The 16,345-nt window shown below is 39.8% G+C and overlaps 1 protein-coding gene across 1 annotated transcript in view; it reads right to left on the bottom strand.

Moving 5' to 3' along the window:
- DNAJC24 (DnaJ heat shock protein family (Hsp40) member C24) overlaps window positions 1–16,345 on the bottom strand; it is a 52,316-nt gene that overhangs the window by 2,652 nt on the left and 33,319 nt on the right. Inside the window, exon 4 of the mRNA XM_024558737.4 lies at window positions 2,944–3,012. Within this exon, the coding sequence (XP_024414505.2) occupies window positions 2,944–3,012 (69 nt within the window). The remainder of the gene's footprint in view (window positions 1–2,943; window positions 3,013–16,345) is intronic.

A 16,345-nucleotide genomic window follows, 5' to 3' on the forward strand; every position in this document is an offset into this window, starting at 1 on the left:
GATTTACGAACCAAAGGGCAAGCACTGAAGTGAGGGGCCCAAAGAAGGCAATATGGTGTAACGCTGAGCACTAATGTGGAAATTTTATCAAGTCTGTCATTTTCCTGGGAAGTTGAAGTGCTTCTGTCCTTTAACTGATAAAGAATTCTGATTTACTGGTCGTTCAATTTTAATGTCACTAAGAAGTGACTGTCAAAGAAAAATAATTACTGATCACATCATTTTACTATTGTTGCAGTTTGTTATATAAAGGAACTAAGTCTCAAGATATGATGTCTTAAAATCAGATATCTTCATTTAATTCTCCAATTTCAGTTTTTTAACACTTGGATCTCAACCTGTGCCACTAAAGAAAAGAGAGAAAAAAGGAAAGAAAAGAAACAAATTTAACAGCCTTGTTTTTGTTTTCTAATCAAATCTGGCCTTGGAAAAAGTAGCATTAAATGAACCAACTTTATGTGTTTCTTCTATCACTAAGGGAAACATGTATTCATTCACCTAACCCTGCTTTTTATTTCTTACCACAATGCCTTTTTTCTCCACAGGGAAAAAAATTTCATTTTGAATTTAAAAATGCTAACACCTTCCCTGTCTCAGCCAATATACATGTTACAGTACAGCATGCTTTCATACTGAATTGCTTTATTATCAAATTGTCTAAAAATGTACATATTATAGCCATTGGTTCTCTTAAGCTAAATCTCCCTCTTGTTTTTTACCACCTCAGTGAACACTGAGAAATAATTTGAGGTGACGTGTGCTCGGTAAATGATGCAGAGGCCACCGTGGGCTACTGTGGAGTTTCGTCAGAGACCGTTCCAGATGTTAATGATGCTCACTATAAACTCACATCTTTAGTTAAATTTCTTCTTATATTATACGTCTATCACTAAACAAAGTGGTATCTTCACTGAAATCATCATTTCAAATGTCAGGAATGAAGACAGAATGGCCAAGCTGTAGGTGAGATTAGCTGTAAGGGGAAAGGTTACACTTCGGTCTCTCAGGAGCTCTTCGGGTATGCCTTGTAAGCATAATACAGTGCATCACTGCATCTCTCCTTGGATCAACAGGGTGAAAGTTTGGCTAAGTCTACCATGTAGCGTTTCATTCACGTGCCTGTTCTAAACCTCCCCCTAAAAAGGCTACTCTGAAAGCGACTGTGAAGAAATCTTCAAACAATGTTTTACTCGCCCAGTTGATCCGCTTTTTGTTTATCTTCATCTGCCAAGAATGCTCTTCTCAATTGCAAAAACCAACTCAAAATCGCAAATTCAATTGTAAAACTTATGTGACTAGTTTTTAAATATTCCTGCAGAGATAATGGCTTCATGCAACTGTTGCCCAGTATTTTCTCTCACAAGGATAAGAACTATCCAAGCCCTTAATTTAAATTAGCCTCTAAGGACATCCTGTAGTTTTAAGATGAACTGTGGGGGCTCTCAGCCGATCCAATGGCTGTGGCTGGGGCCCTCTGTGACTTCTTACCGACAAGCTCACCTTAGGAAGTCTCGAGGACACCACATCATGACAACACCTGATTTCAGTTGTACGCTTCCATCAATGTCTTACCAGAAAGTTCATACACTTGTTGACTGAACAGATGCTTGAACCACCAATCCATATTCTTTTTTAAAAATCTTAAATTATTTATTATATTTTTAAAATGTTACTGAAGAAAAAAATTACAAAACCCATTTTTCATGGTTTTCACATTACCAGAACAGTAAACCAAAGACACTAGTCGTATCAACTACAGCAAGAACTAATTTGTGTAATAAGAGATAAAGTGCACATACACACACATACTAATTGATAAGGAGCAATTTGGTATTTTCAAAACGTTTATTTAGTTGGGCAGGTGTCCCTGACCAATGACATGTTCCATTCTGTCCCCCTCATGATCTAGCAGTGCAAGCCTGTGCCACTAGTGTATTCTGTTTTCACAGCAGTAGCTCTTCCAGGTTTTGCTCAAGAAATTATGTCAACCCCTGGGAGCCCCAGTTACACAAAACCTCGTTCTCCATCCACTCACTGCAAATCAGAATTTTTGCTCTAGGGTTTCATCTGGCACTTTAGGAAACGGAGGGGCCCACAGGCAGAAACACGCCCCCCATAAGAGCCCACAGACCCAACTTTCTAAGCACGATGATAAGATTTTGCCACTGAAACAATATTTCATTAAACTTGGTTTCAGGAAGGATGGGCTGTTTATCTTCTACCTATTCACACTCATCAGTAAATTTTTATAAACCCCAAGGGACTTTGTACCCCAGGCCGAGGAAGATTTCTTCATTTGTCTGGAGACACACAGAGGTTGATGTCACAGCTCCTACTCAGGAAAAGGAACTTAATGTCTCGCTGGAGCAACTTGGAACTATCATGACTGGAAAAATTAAGTTAGATTTAGATTTTAGGAAAGTGAAAAAAACCCCACATGACTTCATGGTAAGTAAAGGGAAGTGAGAGATTTTTATTTTCCACCTAAGACACAATCAAAAAGTGAGTGTGAAATTAAGCTCCAAGTAGAAGAATGTAACTTTGAAAGGCTTTCCCTAACAGTTTATGATTCCATATAAACAAACAAAAATTCGAATTGGAGTTCATCTCTAATGTCAATATAGGAAAGGCAGAAAAAAAGCATCTTCTTTATTTTCCCTATCACGCGGATGGTGAGTAAACCAAAAACCAAAGTAGTTTAAAAGAAAACCTCATGAAACCATGTGCCTAACATCTAATTACAAAAGAACAATAACCAGAAATGAGTTATGGAAAAGACATCAATAAATGAAGTTTAGAATGACACAAAAATATTCCACACAAAAACACCCACATGTATCAAAAGCCAAGATATTATTTCTTTTTAAGATTCTGAGATTTTTTCCCTTACAGAAAGTTGCTAATTTTTCATTTATGGTTATCAAGAGAAAAAAGAATTCCAACCTTTGTTCCAAGACATTTCTTCAAGATACACTTGAGCATCTACTGGTCCCATGTTTCTTAGATCATCTTCTGTAAAATATAAAGTGAAATACTTAATTTTGATACTTTAATCATAAACATGAAGAATGCTGAAAAGGCAACTCCAGCCTGGTCAGTATAATTCTAATTACCATTTTAAAACTTAGCTTACTACTCTTTTTAAATATTTTTAAATTCTCACCCAAGGACATTTTTTTTCATTGCTTTTAGAGAGAGGAAGGGAGACAGAGAAACACCGACGTGAGAGAGAGACACACACACACACACACTGATTGGTTGCTTTCCACGTGTGCCCAGACCAGGGATCAAACCCACAACCTAGGCATGTGCCCTGACCAGAATTGAACCCGCAACCTTTTGGTTATGGGATGACGTTCCAACCAGCTGAGCCACACTGCCCAGGGCTTAGGTTACTACTTCTACAGCAGTGTTAAGGCTCCCTGACTTCAGCTGACTAACAATTCCAGAGCATACCACTTACAAACTTTAACAGTCAAAATCTATCATTTTTCACAAATACACAACATGCAAAACCATGAAGTTGATTTTGACAATTCTTTGTGATGAATTAGTGAACTCTATTTTATGCGACAGGATAATTTTCTTTTGTCAGATAAACCATGGCAGTAACTAAGGAAGGCAGCACGGAGCTGAGTAAAAGTAACTGTATTTGCATCTTAGTTCTAATATTTTTGTAACTTTCTAACCTGAGAGATATCAAGTTATCGCTTAACTTATCTACTTCAGAAGTTCAGGTGCTGTGGACTGAATGAATTGGGGCCATCTCTCACCCCCACCCCGCCAAATCCATATGCTGAGGCCCGAACCCCCAATGTGACTGTATTTAGAGATAAGGGATTTAGGATGTAATGAGGATTTAATGTGGTCGCAAGAGTGGGGTATCTGGTGGAACTGGTGCCTCACAAGGAAGAGGGAGGTCCTCTCCATGTGTGTGCACGGGAAGGATCACAGGAGGGCACAGCTGGAAAGAAGCTGCTGCAAGCCAAGAGACCTCACCAGGCACCATACTGACCAACACCTTCATTTTGGACTTCTGAGCCTCTAGAAATGTGAGAAATTTCTGTTGTTTAAGCCACCTCATCTATGGAATTTAGTTATGGCATATGGAACAGACTAATATAAGGATGTTTTACCAGTAAAATCAGATCTGGCTAAAAGTACTTTAAAGAATAAAGCTCTATCCACATAAGGGCTGTTAGTCATCTGATTTTTATTTGCTTGCAAACATGGTAATTAATAGGTATCTTAAAGAAGAATTACTTTAAAGTGTTTCAATAACCGTACAACACAACTGTATTGTGTTGATGTTCACTGCCATTTCCTGGGCCAGTTTTCCCTATAGATAGAAGATCCAAAGAAGACTGGAATTCCAGCTAAATTCAGTAAGAGTAAGGTCCAGGTGGTATAAGCATACACTCTTGCTTACAGTAAGTGTATTTTGGGACAAAGAAAGCATCTAGAGAGAAGCACTTGTCTTTGTTTGTAGAGGCATGTTACATAGTTCCTGTATGCTGGTATCACCCTAACAGTAAATGCTTAAAAGGAACTAGTAAAACCCACTGCTACCCACTGAAATTTTCTGTAGCTGCCTCACTAGGCTCTTGCTCACTCGGTGAGAAAGCTTCCTTTTGTTCTGTTGTGTGAACGCCTGCCATTTAATTATATTTAATAACTGCCTGTTCTTTATTGGTGAGTTACACAATTTAAAATAGGTAAGAAGATTACACAATATTTTGAACTCACTGTGGTTTTCTATTAGGTATATCAAATATTGTATCACTTCATATTTATTGGATACCAGCAGTCTATTAAACTATCCCTAAAATCCAAAGATACAGACTTAGCCTAGCTGTCAGCTTCCTCCATCTCTGTGTGCCCACTGAATAGGTGATGCAGAGTGTATCAATATGCTAAGTAATTTCTTTTTTTTTAAAAGATTTTATTTATTTATTTTTGGAGAGAGGGGTAGGGAGGGAGAAAGAGAGGGAGTGAAACATCAGCGTGTGGTTGCCTCTCACGCCCCTCTACTGGGGACCTGGCCTGCAACCCACGCATGTGCCCTGACTGGGAATCGAACCAGTGACCCTAATGGTTCGTAGGCCAGAGCTCAATCCACTGTGCTATACTAGCCAGGGCTAATATATGTTAAGTAATTTCTGAACAAGCAAAACAATTTCCACATTCTATATAAAGTACACTTAGCTATGTTACTCAGACTTCCTTACAGAAATGAGAGAGAGAGAGAGGGAGAGAAACAACGATGTGAGAGAGAAACTTCGTTTGGTTGCCTCTTGTTTGTGCCCCGACTGGGGGACAGAACCTGCGACCCAGGCATGGGCCCTGACTGGGAATCGACCTGGCGACACTCTGCTTTGTGGAGCAATGCCTAACCAACTGAGCCACACTGGCCAGGGCAGTATTCCTTTTTTTTTTTAAAGTTCTACTAAAAGTCTCATGGATGGAGGGGAAAAAAATCTTATCACATGTTTCAGTTTCTCACTCAGAAGGACCAGGATAGTTTGCTTGAACGGGGAAATGAAACACAATTTTAGATTGGAAGAATAGGAGTAATTGGCACTTAACAGATCCCGGTGAGGGGAAACCAGATGTAAATGATATACCATCAAGTTACCTATGTATCTTATAGATACAGTGTTTCTGAAATCAGCAAAAGCAAATCAGACAAGGCAGAGTTAATGACAAAATGAATAAACCCTGTTAATCTGACTTATTTTGGACACCTATAGTAATTTATATACAAAAAGACAAACCATTCATGTATATCCATTATGCAATTTTCATTTTAAAATAATAAACTGATAAGTACAACTGCAAAGCAAGTCAGCTTTGTATTGTTCTGGTTCTCTACTAGGACGCTATTGTTATTCTCTCCCAGTTACTATTTCTATATTAATGGGGAACCCTAATGTTCTACCTACTCAAAAAGGTGGCTTTTACATTTTTACTATTTCCTCTTTATGTACAGGGACTTTAGAGTGCCTACCTATTTCTTAGTTGAAAGATCCATTCAGACCTTATGGTAAAAGGGAAGAGAGAACACCAAAATGGTTAGTAATTTGCCGAAGGCCAGAGCTGAGAGGAGAGTGTTCAAGTACCACCATGTTGTGTGGCTGGCCGAGCACCTGTACCACACTGATGTGATTACTCCACGCTGTGCGCACCCAGTGCAGGTTTCTGTGGGGGTTCTGCTTGTAAAGTCAGTACCCAACACAAACCAGAACACACGGCGGTGCTGGGCGTGAGTAGTGACTGGAGGGAGTCGCCGCGGCCTCGAGGGCACTGGGTAGAGGGGTGCGTGTACTCTGAAAGTCCACCAAGCTGTACTTTTAGGGCTAGTGCACTTCTCTGTAGGCATGACATGGCAATAGAGAGTTTTAAAGGTCATGTGTGGGAGACTCTAGTGGCAACATTTTTTAAGAGAAATTAGGAAAGAAAAGTTAGGGGAAAGAAATTAGGAACCCCAAAAGAAAGCGTGTATTCTTTGAAAGGATGGTAATCTAACAACTTTTGAAAAAGGCTGGGGGAGATTTACTAGGGGAAATTGGATCCCCGGAAAACTGGATAATGAGCAGCGCAACCCTGCCCACCACTATTATAAGGACACAAACAAATCAATGTTATTTTCCTTTTTTCTAACTGAATTTACTGAGGTGACATCGGTTAATAAAATCGCACAGGTCTAGGTGTACAGTTCTATAATACATCATCTGTATATTGTGTGTTCACCAAATCCAGACATTCGTACTCCTTTACACTCTTGTACCTACCCCCCCTTTTCCTCTGGTAATCATCATACTGTTGTCTGTCTATGAGGGTTTCTTTTTTGGCTTCATCACTACACCTTTTCACCCAATCCCCCAATCCCCCCTGACGGCTGTCAGTCTGTTCTCTATGAGTCTGTTTCTATTTTGTTTGTTAGTTTATTTAGTTATTAGATTACACATATAAGAGAAATCGTGTGGCACTTGTGTTTGACTGGCGTATTTCAGTTAGCATAATCACCTTCAGGACTACCCATGTTGTCACAAAAGGTAAGATTCTTTCTTTTTTATGACCACATAGTGTTCCAAAGCAGTGGTAAATGTACCACTGCTTTTTTATCCACTCATCTACCGATAAGACGCCTGGGCTGCTTCCAATCTTGGTTGTAAACCGCGCTGCAATGAACACAGGGATGCATACATTCCTGGAAGTGGAATCACTGAGTCATAAGGCAGTTCTATTTAATGTTTTGAGGAAACTCCGTACTGCTTCCACTGTGGTTGCAGCGGACTGCATTCCCCTCAACAATGCAAAAGGGTTCCCCTTTCTGCGCATCCTTGCCGACACTTGTTTGTAGATTTATTGACAGTCATTCTGATAGGTGTGGGTGATACCTCATTGTAGTTTTAATTTGCATTTCTCTGATGACTGCTGACGTTGAGCATCTCTTCATGTCTATTGCCATCTGTAGGTCCTCTTTGGAGAAGTGTCTATTCAGGTCCTTTGCTGATTTTTTAATTGGATTATTTTTTGGTGTTGAGCTGTACAAGTTCTTTATAAATTTTGGATATTACCCCCTTATCAGACATATCATTGGCAAATCTGTTCTTTCATTCAGTGGGCTTTTAATTTTGTTGATAGTTTCCTCTGCTGTGCAAAAACTTTTTAGTTTGATGTAGTCCCCTTCGTTATTTTTTGTTTTGTTTCCCTTGCCTGAAAGATATATCTGAAAAAATATTGCTACGAGAAATGTCTGAGATTTTGCTGCCTATGTTTTCTTCTAGGATTTTTATGGATTAGAGTCTAACATTTGCCTTTAATCCATTTTGAGTTTACTCTTGTGTATGGTGTAAGGTGGTTCTAGTTTCATTTTCCTGTGTTCAAAGTCCCCCAAACCATGTATTGAATAGACTAACTTTAACCTATTGTATGCTCTTTCCTTTTCAGTCAAATAGTAATTGACCATAAAGCTGTGGATTTATTTCTGGGCTCTCTATTCTGCACCACTGATTTATATGCCTGCTTTCATGCCAGTACATGCTGTTTTGATTACTGTGGCCTTGCAGTATAGTTTGACACCTTTGTGGTGGGGCAGGATCTCAGGGAGTCATCAGAGTGAGGCCAGAAGAGTTTATCAGGCCCAAAGAGACCAAGCTTTGGCTGTGTGAAGGGAGCACTCTGCATCAGTTGGGTGAGTGAGGGAAAAATGGCCCCTGTCCTAGAGCCACACTACTCGGTCTATCCCAGATTCTGCCAGGAGCCCGATCTCAGCAGGGCTGGGCCACCGGGAGCAGGGAGAATGGGGCTAGTGGGTTCCTATAAGGGGGAGGCACCAGTCAGGTTGGTGGTGAAGTGGGAGGAATGGCCCTTGACCCAAGGCCACACCATTCCGTCACTGATACCCCCTGAGTCAGCCCAGACCTCTACACCTGGGTCCAGGCAGCTGCCCCCTCAGCTGGGAGCAGGCTCCTTAGGATGGGGCAACTAGGAGACCAGAGCGGAGGCTTTTGCTTTTCCCCAGGCTGATGCCCTATGGAGGGAGTGCTCCACTCAAGATACAGCGTCTGTGGTGTGGGAGAACTCAGCCCAGAGATCCTGGCAGCTGTGCCTTCAGCTTTCTCCCCAGAGCCAGAAATCCCACACTCTCTTCACGTGGCTTTAGTTCACTTTGCCCTCCCCCGCCAGACCCCAGGGTGAGTGGCAGTGAACAAGATTTTGTGCATTGGCTCTTTAAGAGGGTGCCTAGGTCTCTAGCCATCTCTCCCTGGTGGGCAGAATCCCTGCTAATTTTCATAGCCAGATGTTATATGGGCCCCTCTTCCCGGCTCTCTCACTCTGGGCTGAGGAACTTGGCTGGAGGTTGAGACTCCACTCTTCTCAAGAACCTTTGCACTGAGCTAACCCTCTGGAATTTCAGCCACTGCAGTGGGAGTGGGGCCAGCCCTTTTCGTATCTCCAGTCTCAATGGGGCTTCTTCTGCAAATCCTCGGTGATAAGACTTCTCTTCAGCCAGTCTTCAGTTGGTTATTCATGTTAATTGCTCTATATTTTAATTGTAATTCCAGTTTGGTCCTGGGAGGAGCTGAGTGCCAGTTCCACCTATTCCACAGCCATCTTGGATCCCCACCCCCTTTTTTGAAGTTTCTTTTTAAAGATTTTATTTATTGAAGTGAGGAAAAAGGGAGAGAAACATGGGTAGCTTGCCTCTCCCACGGCCCCACCTGGGCACCTGGCCCACAACCTAGGCATGTGCCGTCACTGGGAATCAAACCAGCAACCTTTTGGTTTGCAGGACAACACCCAACCCACTGAGCTACAACAGTCAGGGCTGTTTGTTTCTTTTTAAACAATGATCTCTGCTTTTCCACCACTGTAGTTGTAATTAGAAAATTTAATTCATCCCTAGCCCTTAAAGTAACTTACAGGAACCCTATAATTAGCTCTGATAATTGTCTATCAGGCATGGCATTTGCAAAAGAGATAAATTAGTTTTCTTTTGAGTTTTACATAATATAAATATTTTTGCTCATTACAAAGAAAGATTTTATTGGGTTGGTCAAAAAGTCTCTATGATTTTTTTCCAGAAAATTAAAGACACATTCTTCATTTTCACCAAACTTTATTGATTTGGGTATTTTGAGTATGTCGGCTATCTCCCACTATTGGCTTCTAGTGGGTGGAGGCCGGGGTGCTGCTAAACATCATCCAATGCATAAGACAGCCCCACAGCAAAGAATTATTTGGCCAAAATGTCAATACCACCAGAAACTTCGCAAAACACTTCTGACACATTCAATCAGTCACAGCACCTTCTCCATACACTACACAAACCTTTTGGGGGGGGGGGGGCTTCAGTGGCGTTTTTACCTTTCTTGCAAGAACAAAGCATAATACACTGAAAATGTGTATCTTCTTCCTTCTTCAATATTAAAATGGCTTCACAAAAATTCACCAATTCTGATCAGTTTCTTTGTAAATGCACACTGATATGACAGCTGGCACTATCTAACAAAATTGTATCAAATAAAGTTAAAGACAATAAGTACTACTAGAGCCATCATACGGAAAAAACTAAATGAACTTTTTGGCCAACTCAATGATAAATATCTGAGAATATAAATCCTGTCTCAAAATTTTCTGGTTAAGATAACACTACTAAAAATATTGAGTGAACATAAACCAACTTAGAAAGTGATTTAATTAAAGGAATAGAGGCTAGATTTAAATCTGGATTTCAGCTATGGATGGCATTAAAAAAAAACCCCCCAAAACAAGAAACAGCCACTGGAAAGAAAACGAATTGCCAGGTGTTTGGCATCCTCTATCTTGGGACCATGATTCCTAATTCTTTTGAAGTGAATAGATTCAGCTTTTGCTAAGGTATCTAGGAACACTGAAGGCCTGTCTGGTCACACCTCATGCAGTGCTGGTATACTTAACCAAATATGGGTACAAGAAAAACTTCCAAATATATTTACCTATATGAGAGAAAGCAACGCACTATAATTAAAGAGAGGTTCCTGAGGAATATAATGATGAAATCAAACAATTTATGTGGTTACTTGAAAAAGAATCTTTAAACCTTTAGAAGCATAGGCCCTTCTGACCTTGTGTTCCATTGGATTTGTCTGACAACAAGAGGTGAAAGAATTCTGTGGCTCCATTGTCTCAATGGGGGGATCTAAGAAAACACTGGCAGGACTCATCAGAGAGGTTTATGAGCCTTCAATTCAAAGAGATTAAAAGGAAAATCTACAGAGATTCTTTCACACTGAAGAATAACATTAAATAACTATTAGCAGCTTGGTTCAGTAAAGCTTACTAGAGCTCTCGCTGGGTCATTCACAACTTTCTAAAAGAGGAAAGGTTTTTTTTTTCAGCTCCATTTGGAAATCAATAAATATTTCTTACTTCTTACAAGACAATGGAATTCCAGTCCTTTTAAACTTCCTCTTAATGATACTAAAATTTCTAAAACAACTCTTTGTTTGCTGCCTAAATAATTATACTTCCTAATCCTAGGAAACTTCTAGCTGTAGCTACAATTCAAATAAGTAAGTATAAATAAATAAATAACAGCAACAAAAAGCTACAGAGGACAGGGATTTAACTTTATTTATTACGGCTGAGGTACCTAAAAGTCTCAACCAACCTACTATCGACCAAAACTCTGGGTCCATCTGCAGCCGTGTCCCCAATATTTATGCCCACTAATGTCACGTTACTCAAGTGATCAAGTCCCCAGAATGCTCTCATTTAGCAAGCAGTCCACTGTATCCATCTTTGTGACATTTAAGACATTTAAAGTTTATTCTGAACTTAAAAAAGTCACCCATACATGTTAAAAGCAAACAGTGTGTTCCTTTAGGTCTTAGTATCTTGCTGTTTAAAAACCAAGTAATTTAATTCTAAACAATCACCTCATCCTTAAAAAATCATTTCACTACATGATTCAATTTTTCAAATCAGAAATGACTTGAAGGAAATCAGTTTCCTTGTCCTTACCAGTCTCTGTTCTTGGAACAGCCTCTACTTTGATAAGAGATTCAGAATCAGCCAACATTTAACTGGAATCCTGCTCATTAAATTATAAAGCTCTATAATCCTTTCCCAGGCAGAATTACAGCCACAACTGCAAGGCTTTCTATATCAAAGAAAAACGACAAATTTGGAGTTCAGTTATGGCCTTGAAGAACTGCAGAGCTTTTATAACTAAGCCTACAGCCCGTTCTCATGGAATGTACTGAATAAAACCCAGACTGCATTTCACATTTCACTACAGAACAGCAGCAGGTGTAGGCCCGGCCTCTCGTTCTGACCCTCAAACATTCCTCATTCTTGCCTATTTGGAACTAAAAATAGTAGTGGTACATACCTATTCAAAACCTGGCTGCCTATTACAGTGAGTGAGAGTCGGAGAATGAGGCCTTGGCCAGGTAGTTCAGCTGGTTAGAGCTTCAATCCCCATGCACCAAGGTTTCGGTTTCAATCCCCCGTCAGGGCACATACTAGAATCAACCCATGAATGCATTGATAAGTGGAACAATAAATCAATGTCTCCCCCCATACACACTTCCTCTCTCTCTCTCTCAAATCAGAAGTACAAAAAAAAAAAAGTCACAGAATAGCTTTGAATTCCCCCTCTATACTAGCTGTATAACCTTAGTCAAATCAGTTAACCCCTCTGAACTTCAGATTCTTTCTCTGGAAAGTATTATTTCTTCTTTACAAGGTTGTTAAACGATGGCTAAAAGACAATGGCCATAGTTCCAGAGCTCAGTAAATGGTGCTATTTTAACTCTTATTCCGTGATGTCTGTGTTGACCTGTCTGCACCATCACTGCAGGGAAGCAGCAACTGTTGACTTTGGTCTGGACTTGGAAATGTTAAGTTCGATGTACTTTGCCATTGTCGGTCCCATTAAATTTGACTCATTACTATCAAAACCATATCAATATAATTACCTTCTGAAGTATCAAATAGAACTAAGAGTTGGGAAACAGAAAAAGTTCAAAATAATTAATTTGTGGATTAAATTCAGAGGTCAGAAGTGATGATGCGTTAGAATGTCAGAGAAGCTTTTCTGGCGGTTTGGGGAGGGAGACAGGCGGACTTGAGTTGGCACCTGAATAAAGAACACTGTGAAGAATCAGAGTGGGAGGGAGTCCTACATAATGACAAACAGCATAAGCAGGTGTGTTTGGGAGCCCTAAACTGCCCAGGGGAGAACCTTCACGTTAGTTTTGTGATTGGTGATAAGGTTAGAAAAAGTAATTAGGGACAAACTTAAAATCTTCTGTCCCGTTTAAATTCAGGCAAACAAAGGTGAGGTTGGGGAGGGAGTGGTTATAAAAGGTATTAGAGAAATAACAATAAAGAAAGCTAAACCAATCAAGATGTAAGACTATGGGAGAAGGCCAATTAGCAGCCAAGAAAACAATCTGGGTACGTGCTCTAATCCCGGTACGGCCCGCTGTGGTAGCTGTGAGAGTAAGACCACACCAAAGAACCTACAAGGAACATCAGCACTTGTTTCTAACTCACTGGCTGGGCCGTGAGCAGAGGAGAAGCAATCAGAGTGTGATATGAACCCATTGCACGTCTGGGAGGAATCAAGCGATGAGAAAGGTGGCGCAGTCTTGGTTTGGACCCCTGACTGCAATCGGGTCGAGTACCCAGACAGACACTGGGGGAGAGGCTACAGCTGGGGACACACACTTCCTAAAGTCCTGTTTTCTCTGTTATTAAATCGGAACCCCCGTCATGTCCTCATATACCAGAATTATGATTTTTTTCTTGCCCACAGGTTTCTATAGCATTATTTGAGACCAGCCAAATTTTACCCAAAATCACTGAGAAATGATCTTAAAGTACGTTTTCATTGCAAAACAGTTTTCATTGCATTTAAGTAGAAGTAACAAATAATGTGAGCAGTCACCTCCTTGTGACAACCAAAATGGAGCAGGAGAACCCTCAGGAAGTTTTAGCTGCACTCTCTCCTCCCTCTGAAGAAAATGCCAGTCCCTGACTGTCTAGATGGGTTTTCTGCATCACTTCACGTATTTACTTTTCCCAGACACAGTCACACACACACACACACACACACACACACACACACAAAACCAGCCCCAGAGGCTTATCTCCCAGTTTTACCTCAAGCACATTTTTATAGTCAATTTTCAAATTCCTAAAATCAAATGGAAACACTGATATGACCATAAAAGGAAACCCTAACGTGACCACAACAAATATTTTGTAAGGGTCAGTTTTAGCACACAATTTATACAAATATCCTTCCTAACAGTTAAATTCATATTATCTACATTTATAAGTATTATTTCCCTTCTTATGGAGTTAATCAGTTTTTAGCTTTAACTTGTTTTTTAGAAAGGATTCTTATTTTGAGCTTAAGAAATTACATACTGATTTAGCTATCTGACATAAATGTTGGCGTTTTAAGATATATTCCTCATTTGGTCCAAGGTGAATTTGCCTGCCTCCCGTTCTCAACTACTTATCCTATTAAACAGATGAGGTGAACTGTATAATACACCACAGAAATGACCTTTTATATCTAGCTGACTAGCTCCGAGTAAAGTCACACTAACTTTACAATGTCTAGCCCAAACTCCTTCTGAGCCAGGCTGTTTTTGGTATCTAAGTACTCGGCCAATTGTTTAGAGTAAAGGCTCCATGTTGCCACAATAATTTACTAATAGAAAACCAAGATACATCTTAACACAAAATAACATACCACCAAGGACTCCCAAACACGATCCCCTTAGTTTTTTACAACATTATTTAATTTGACTGACTTCATGTGAAGGTTTGTTCCTCTTCAGACCATGAAGAAGTAACCTAACTCACGCTATGTCACCCTATAGAGCCACTGAGACATCAGAGGTGTGTGTGACTGTCACACTACAAAGTTACTGAATCATGATCCCTATTATTTTCCCATGATATACTTCTGATGTGTTTGCACATGCTTAACATATGAGCAAACTCTCTGTAAGATTTATAAAGGCACCAAAATCTATTCAACAGATATCACTCATGAGAACATTTTATAAATCTCGAAAAGATTTTCCGTAACTGTTCATTGGGTTGTCTAAAATGCAAAGCCTAATCTTGAATAACCACATGCCTTTCAAGGGAACATGGGAAGCAGCCTTTGGAAGCATCTTTAGAAACGATAAGGTAAATATGCCAACTGGAACTAATTGATTAAATCCACTAGTTAACACTGCTTTCAAAATGTGTATCTAGGAACTGAGTATCATCGTTTTTTAGATATGCTATTCTTCAGCCCGGCCAACATTGCCCAAAAATGTCAACTAGAAATACAGAAGTGGAAACAGAAAAAAATATATATATGTACTTTATTTTAGGTTATCTACCTTGGACTTTTTCTTTATTGGAACTCATTTGATAATTTCTTTTGTGAAGCAAAGAAATAGGGATGTCAAGGGCTCCTTTAAATGATCTTTAGAGAAATAAATGATTGTGGGCAATACTGATGAGGCTTTCCTTCCAACAGGGCACCATGAGCTGTGAAATACTGATACAAGAATGCATTCAACATCAGCCAATAAAACATCTCCTGCCTCAAATTTATTTTATACTCCCAGTTAATGGAGGGCAGGAAACAACATATTTAAAGCATACCCTAAGAAAAGAAAGTTCTACAATGAACTGTCACTACGTGCAAAAAGAATTCTGTATAACAAAGCTCCTTCCTTGTCCCCAGGGGGTGGCCCAGAAAAAAAGAGTGCTTTGACCTGGTTATAACAAATTCTCTCTCTCGGGGTAACCTATCTTGGTCTTTAACAAATTATCACTCTCAAAGATTTTCCTTCTATCAAATCTAAATCCTCACTGTTAGAAGTTCAAGTTCATTTCCTTCTTTGAGGGGCCACTTACTGAAAATGGGTCAAGAAGGAAAAATTAATGTCAAAACAAATGACAATATGAAACTAGGTTTATTATGAGATTTTTAAAATAGCTTTAGTATGAAACTTAGAAACAGCAAGCTATATTCTAGTAGGCGACTCCCATTTCTTGTCTAAACAGCAAGCCAATCTCAATCTAAAACTCAAAGAAAGCATTTTCACTATTTGGAGCCTCAGGTAACGAAGGAAATATTTAGTACTTAGATCTGAAGTATTTCTACTTTTCTCCTAGAGTAGCTCAATTCAACTTGCCTGAAAACTTGCAAAGCAATCTGACATTATATAAATCCCAAACGGAAGAAGATCTGCCTATTTATCCGAATCATGAATCATGCCCAACTCTCCTTGTATTTGGTTTGTGTAAATTTTGTAGCGACTTTATCAATGACCTAGTCCCCTATGAAACAGCAGGGCACAGTTTTTCCCATTAAAAATTTAAAACCGAAGACTCAAAGCTCAAAAGAAATCCGCATTCCAAGGACTTCTCAAAGGCAACAGGAAAGGCTTGAAGATGTTCATTGTTTTTCCACAATCTCTTTAAACCTTCCTTCATGAAATTCTATTACCCATTTTAAATCTGTTTCCTATTTTTCTCCATTTCTGGTCTACCCTGCCCCATACCATAGCAAGAGAGAATACTTTTTGATTCGTGATCTCTCCCTACCTCCTTTCTCCTAAGACAGCAGGTGTCTAGTCCATTTCACCAATCGCTTCTTAATGGAACACAGGCGTTGGGGCGGCAAAAACGCCGAGGACAGTGCCAGCACACACCCTACCCTCCTTAGGGTAGAGTTGTGTGGGTTATCCTTATCTTAAGCAAATCAGCACCCTACAGAGTCAAGACTGATAAAGAGGTGCAAAAGCACCACGAGACAATAATCATGTCC

This window comes from Desmodus rotundus, chromosome 5 (assembly GCF_022682495.2).
Source record: "Desmodus rotundus isolate HL8 chromosome 5, HLdesRot8A.1, whole genome shotgun sequence".
NCBI classification, from domain to species: Eukaryota; Metazoa; Chordata; class Mammalia; order Chiroptera; family Phyllostomidae; genus Desmodus; species Desmodus rotundus.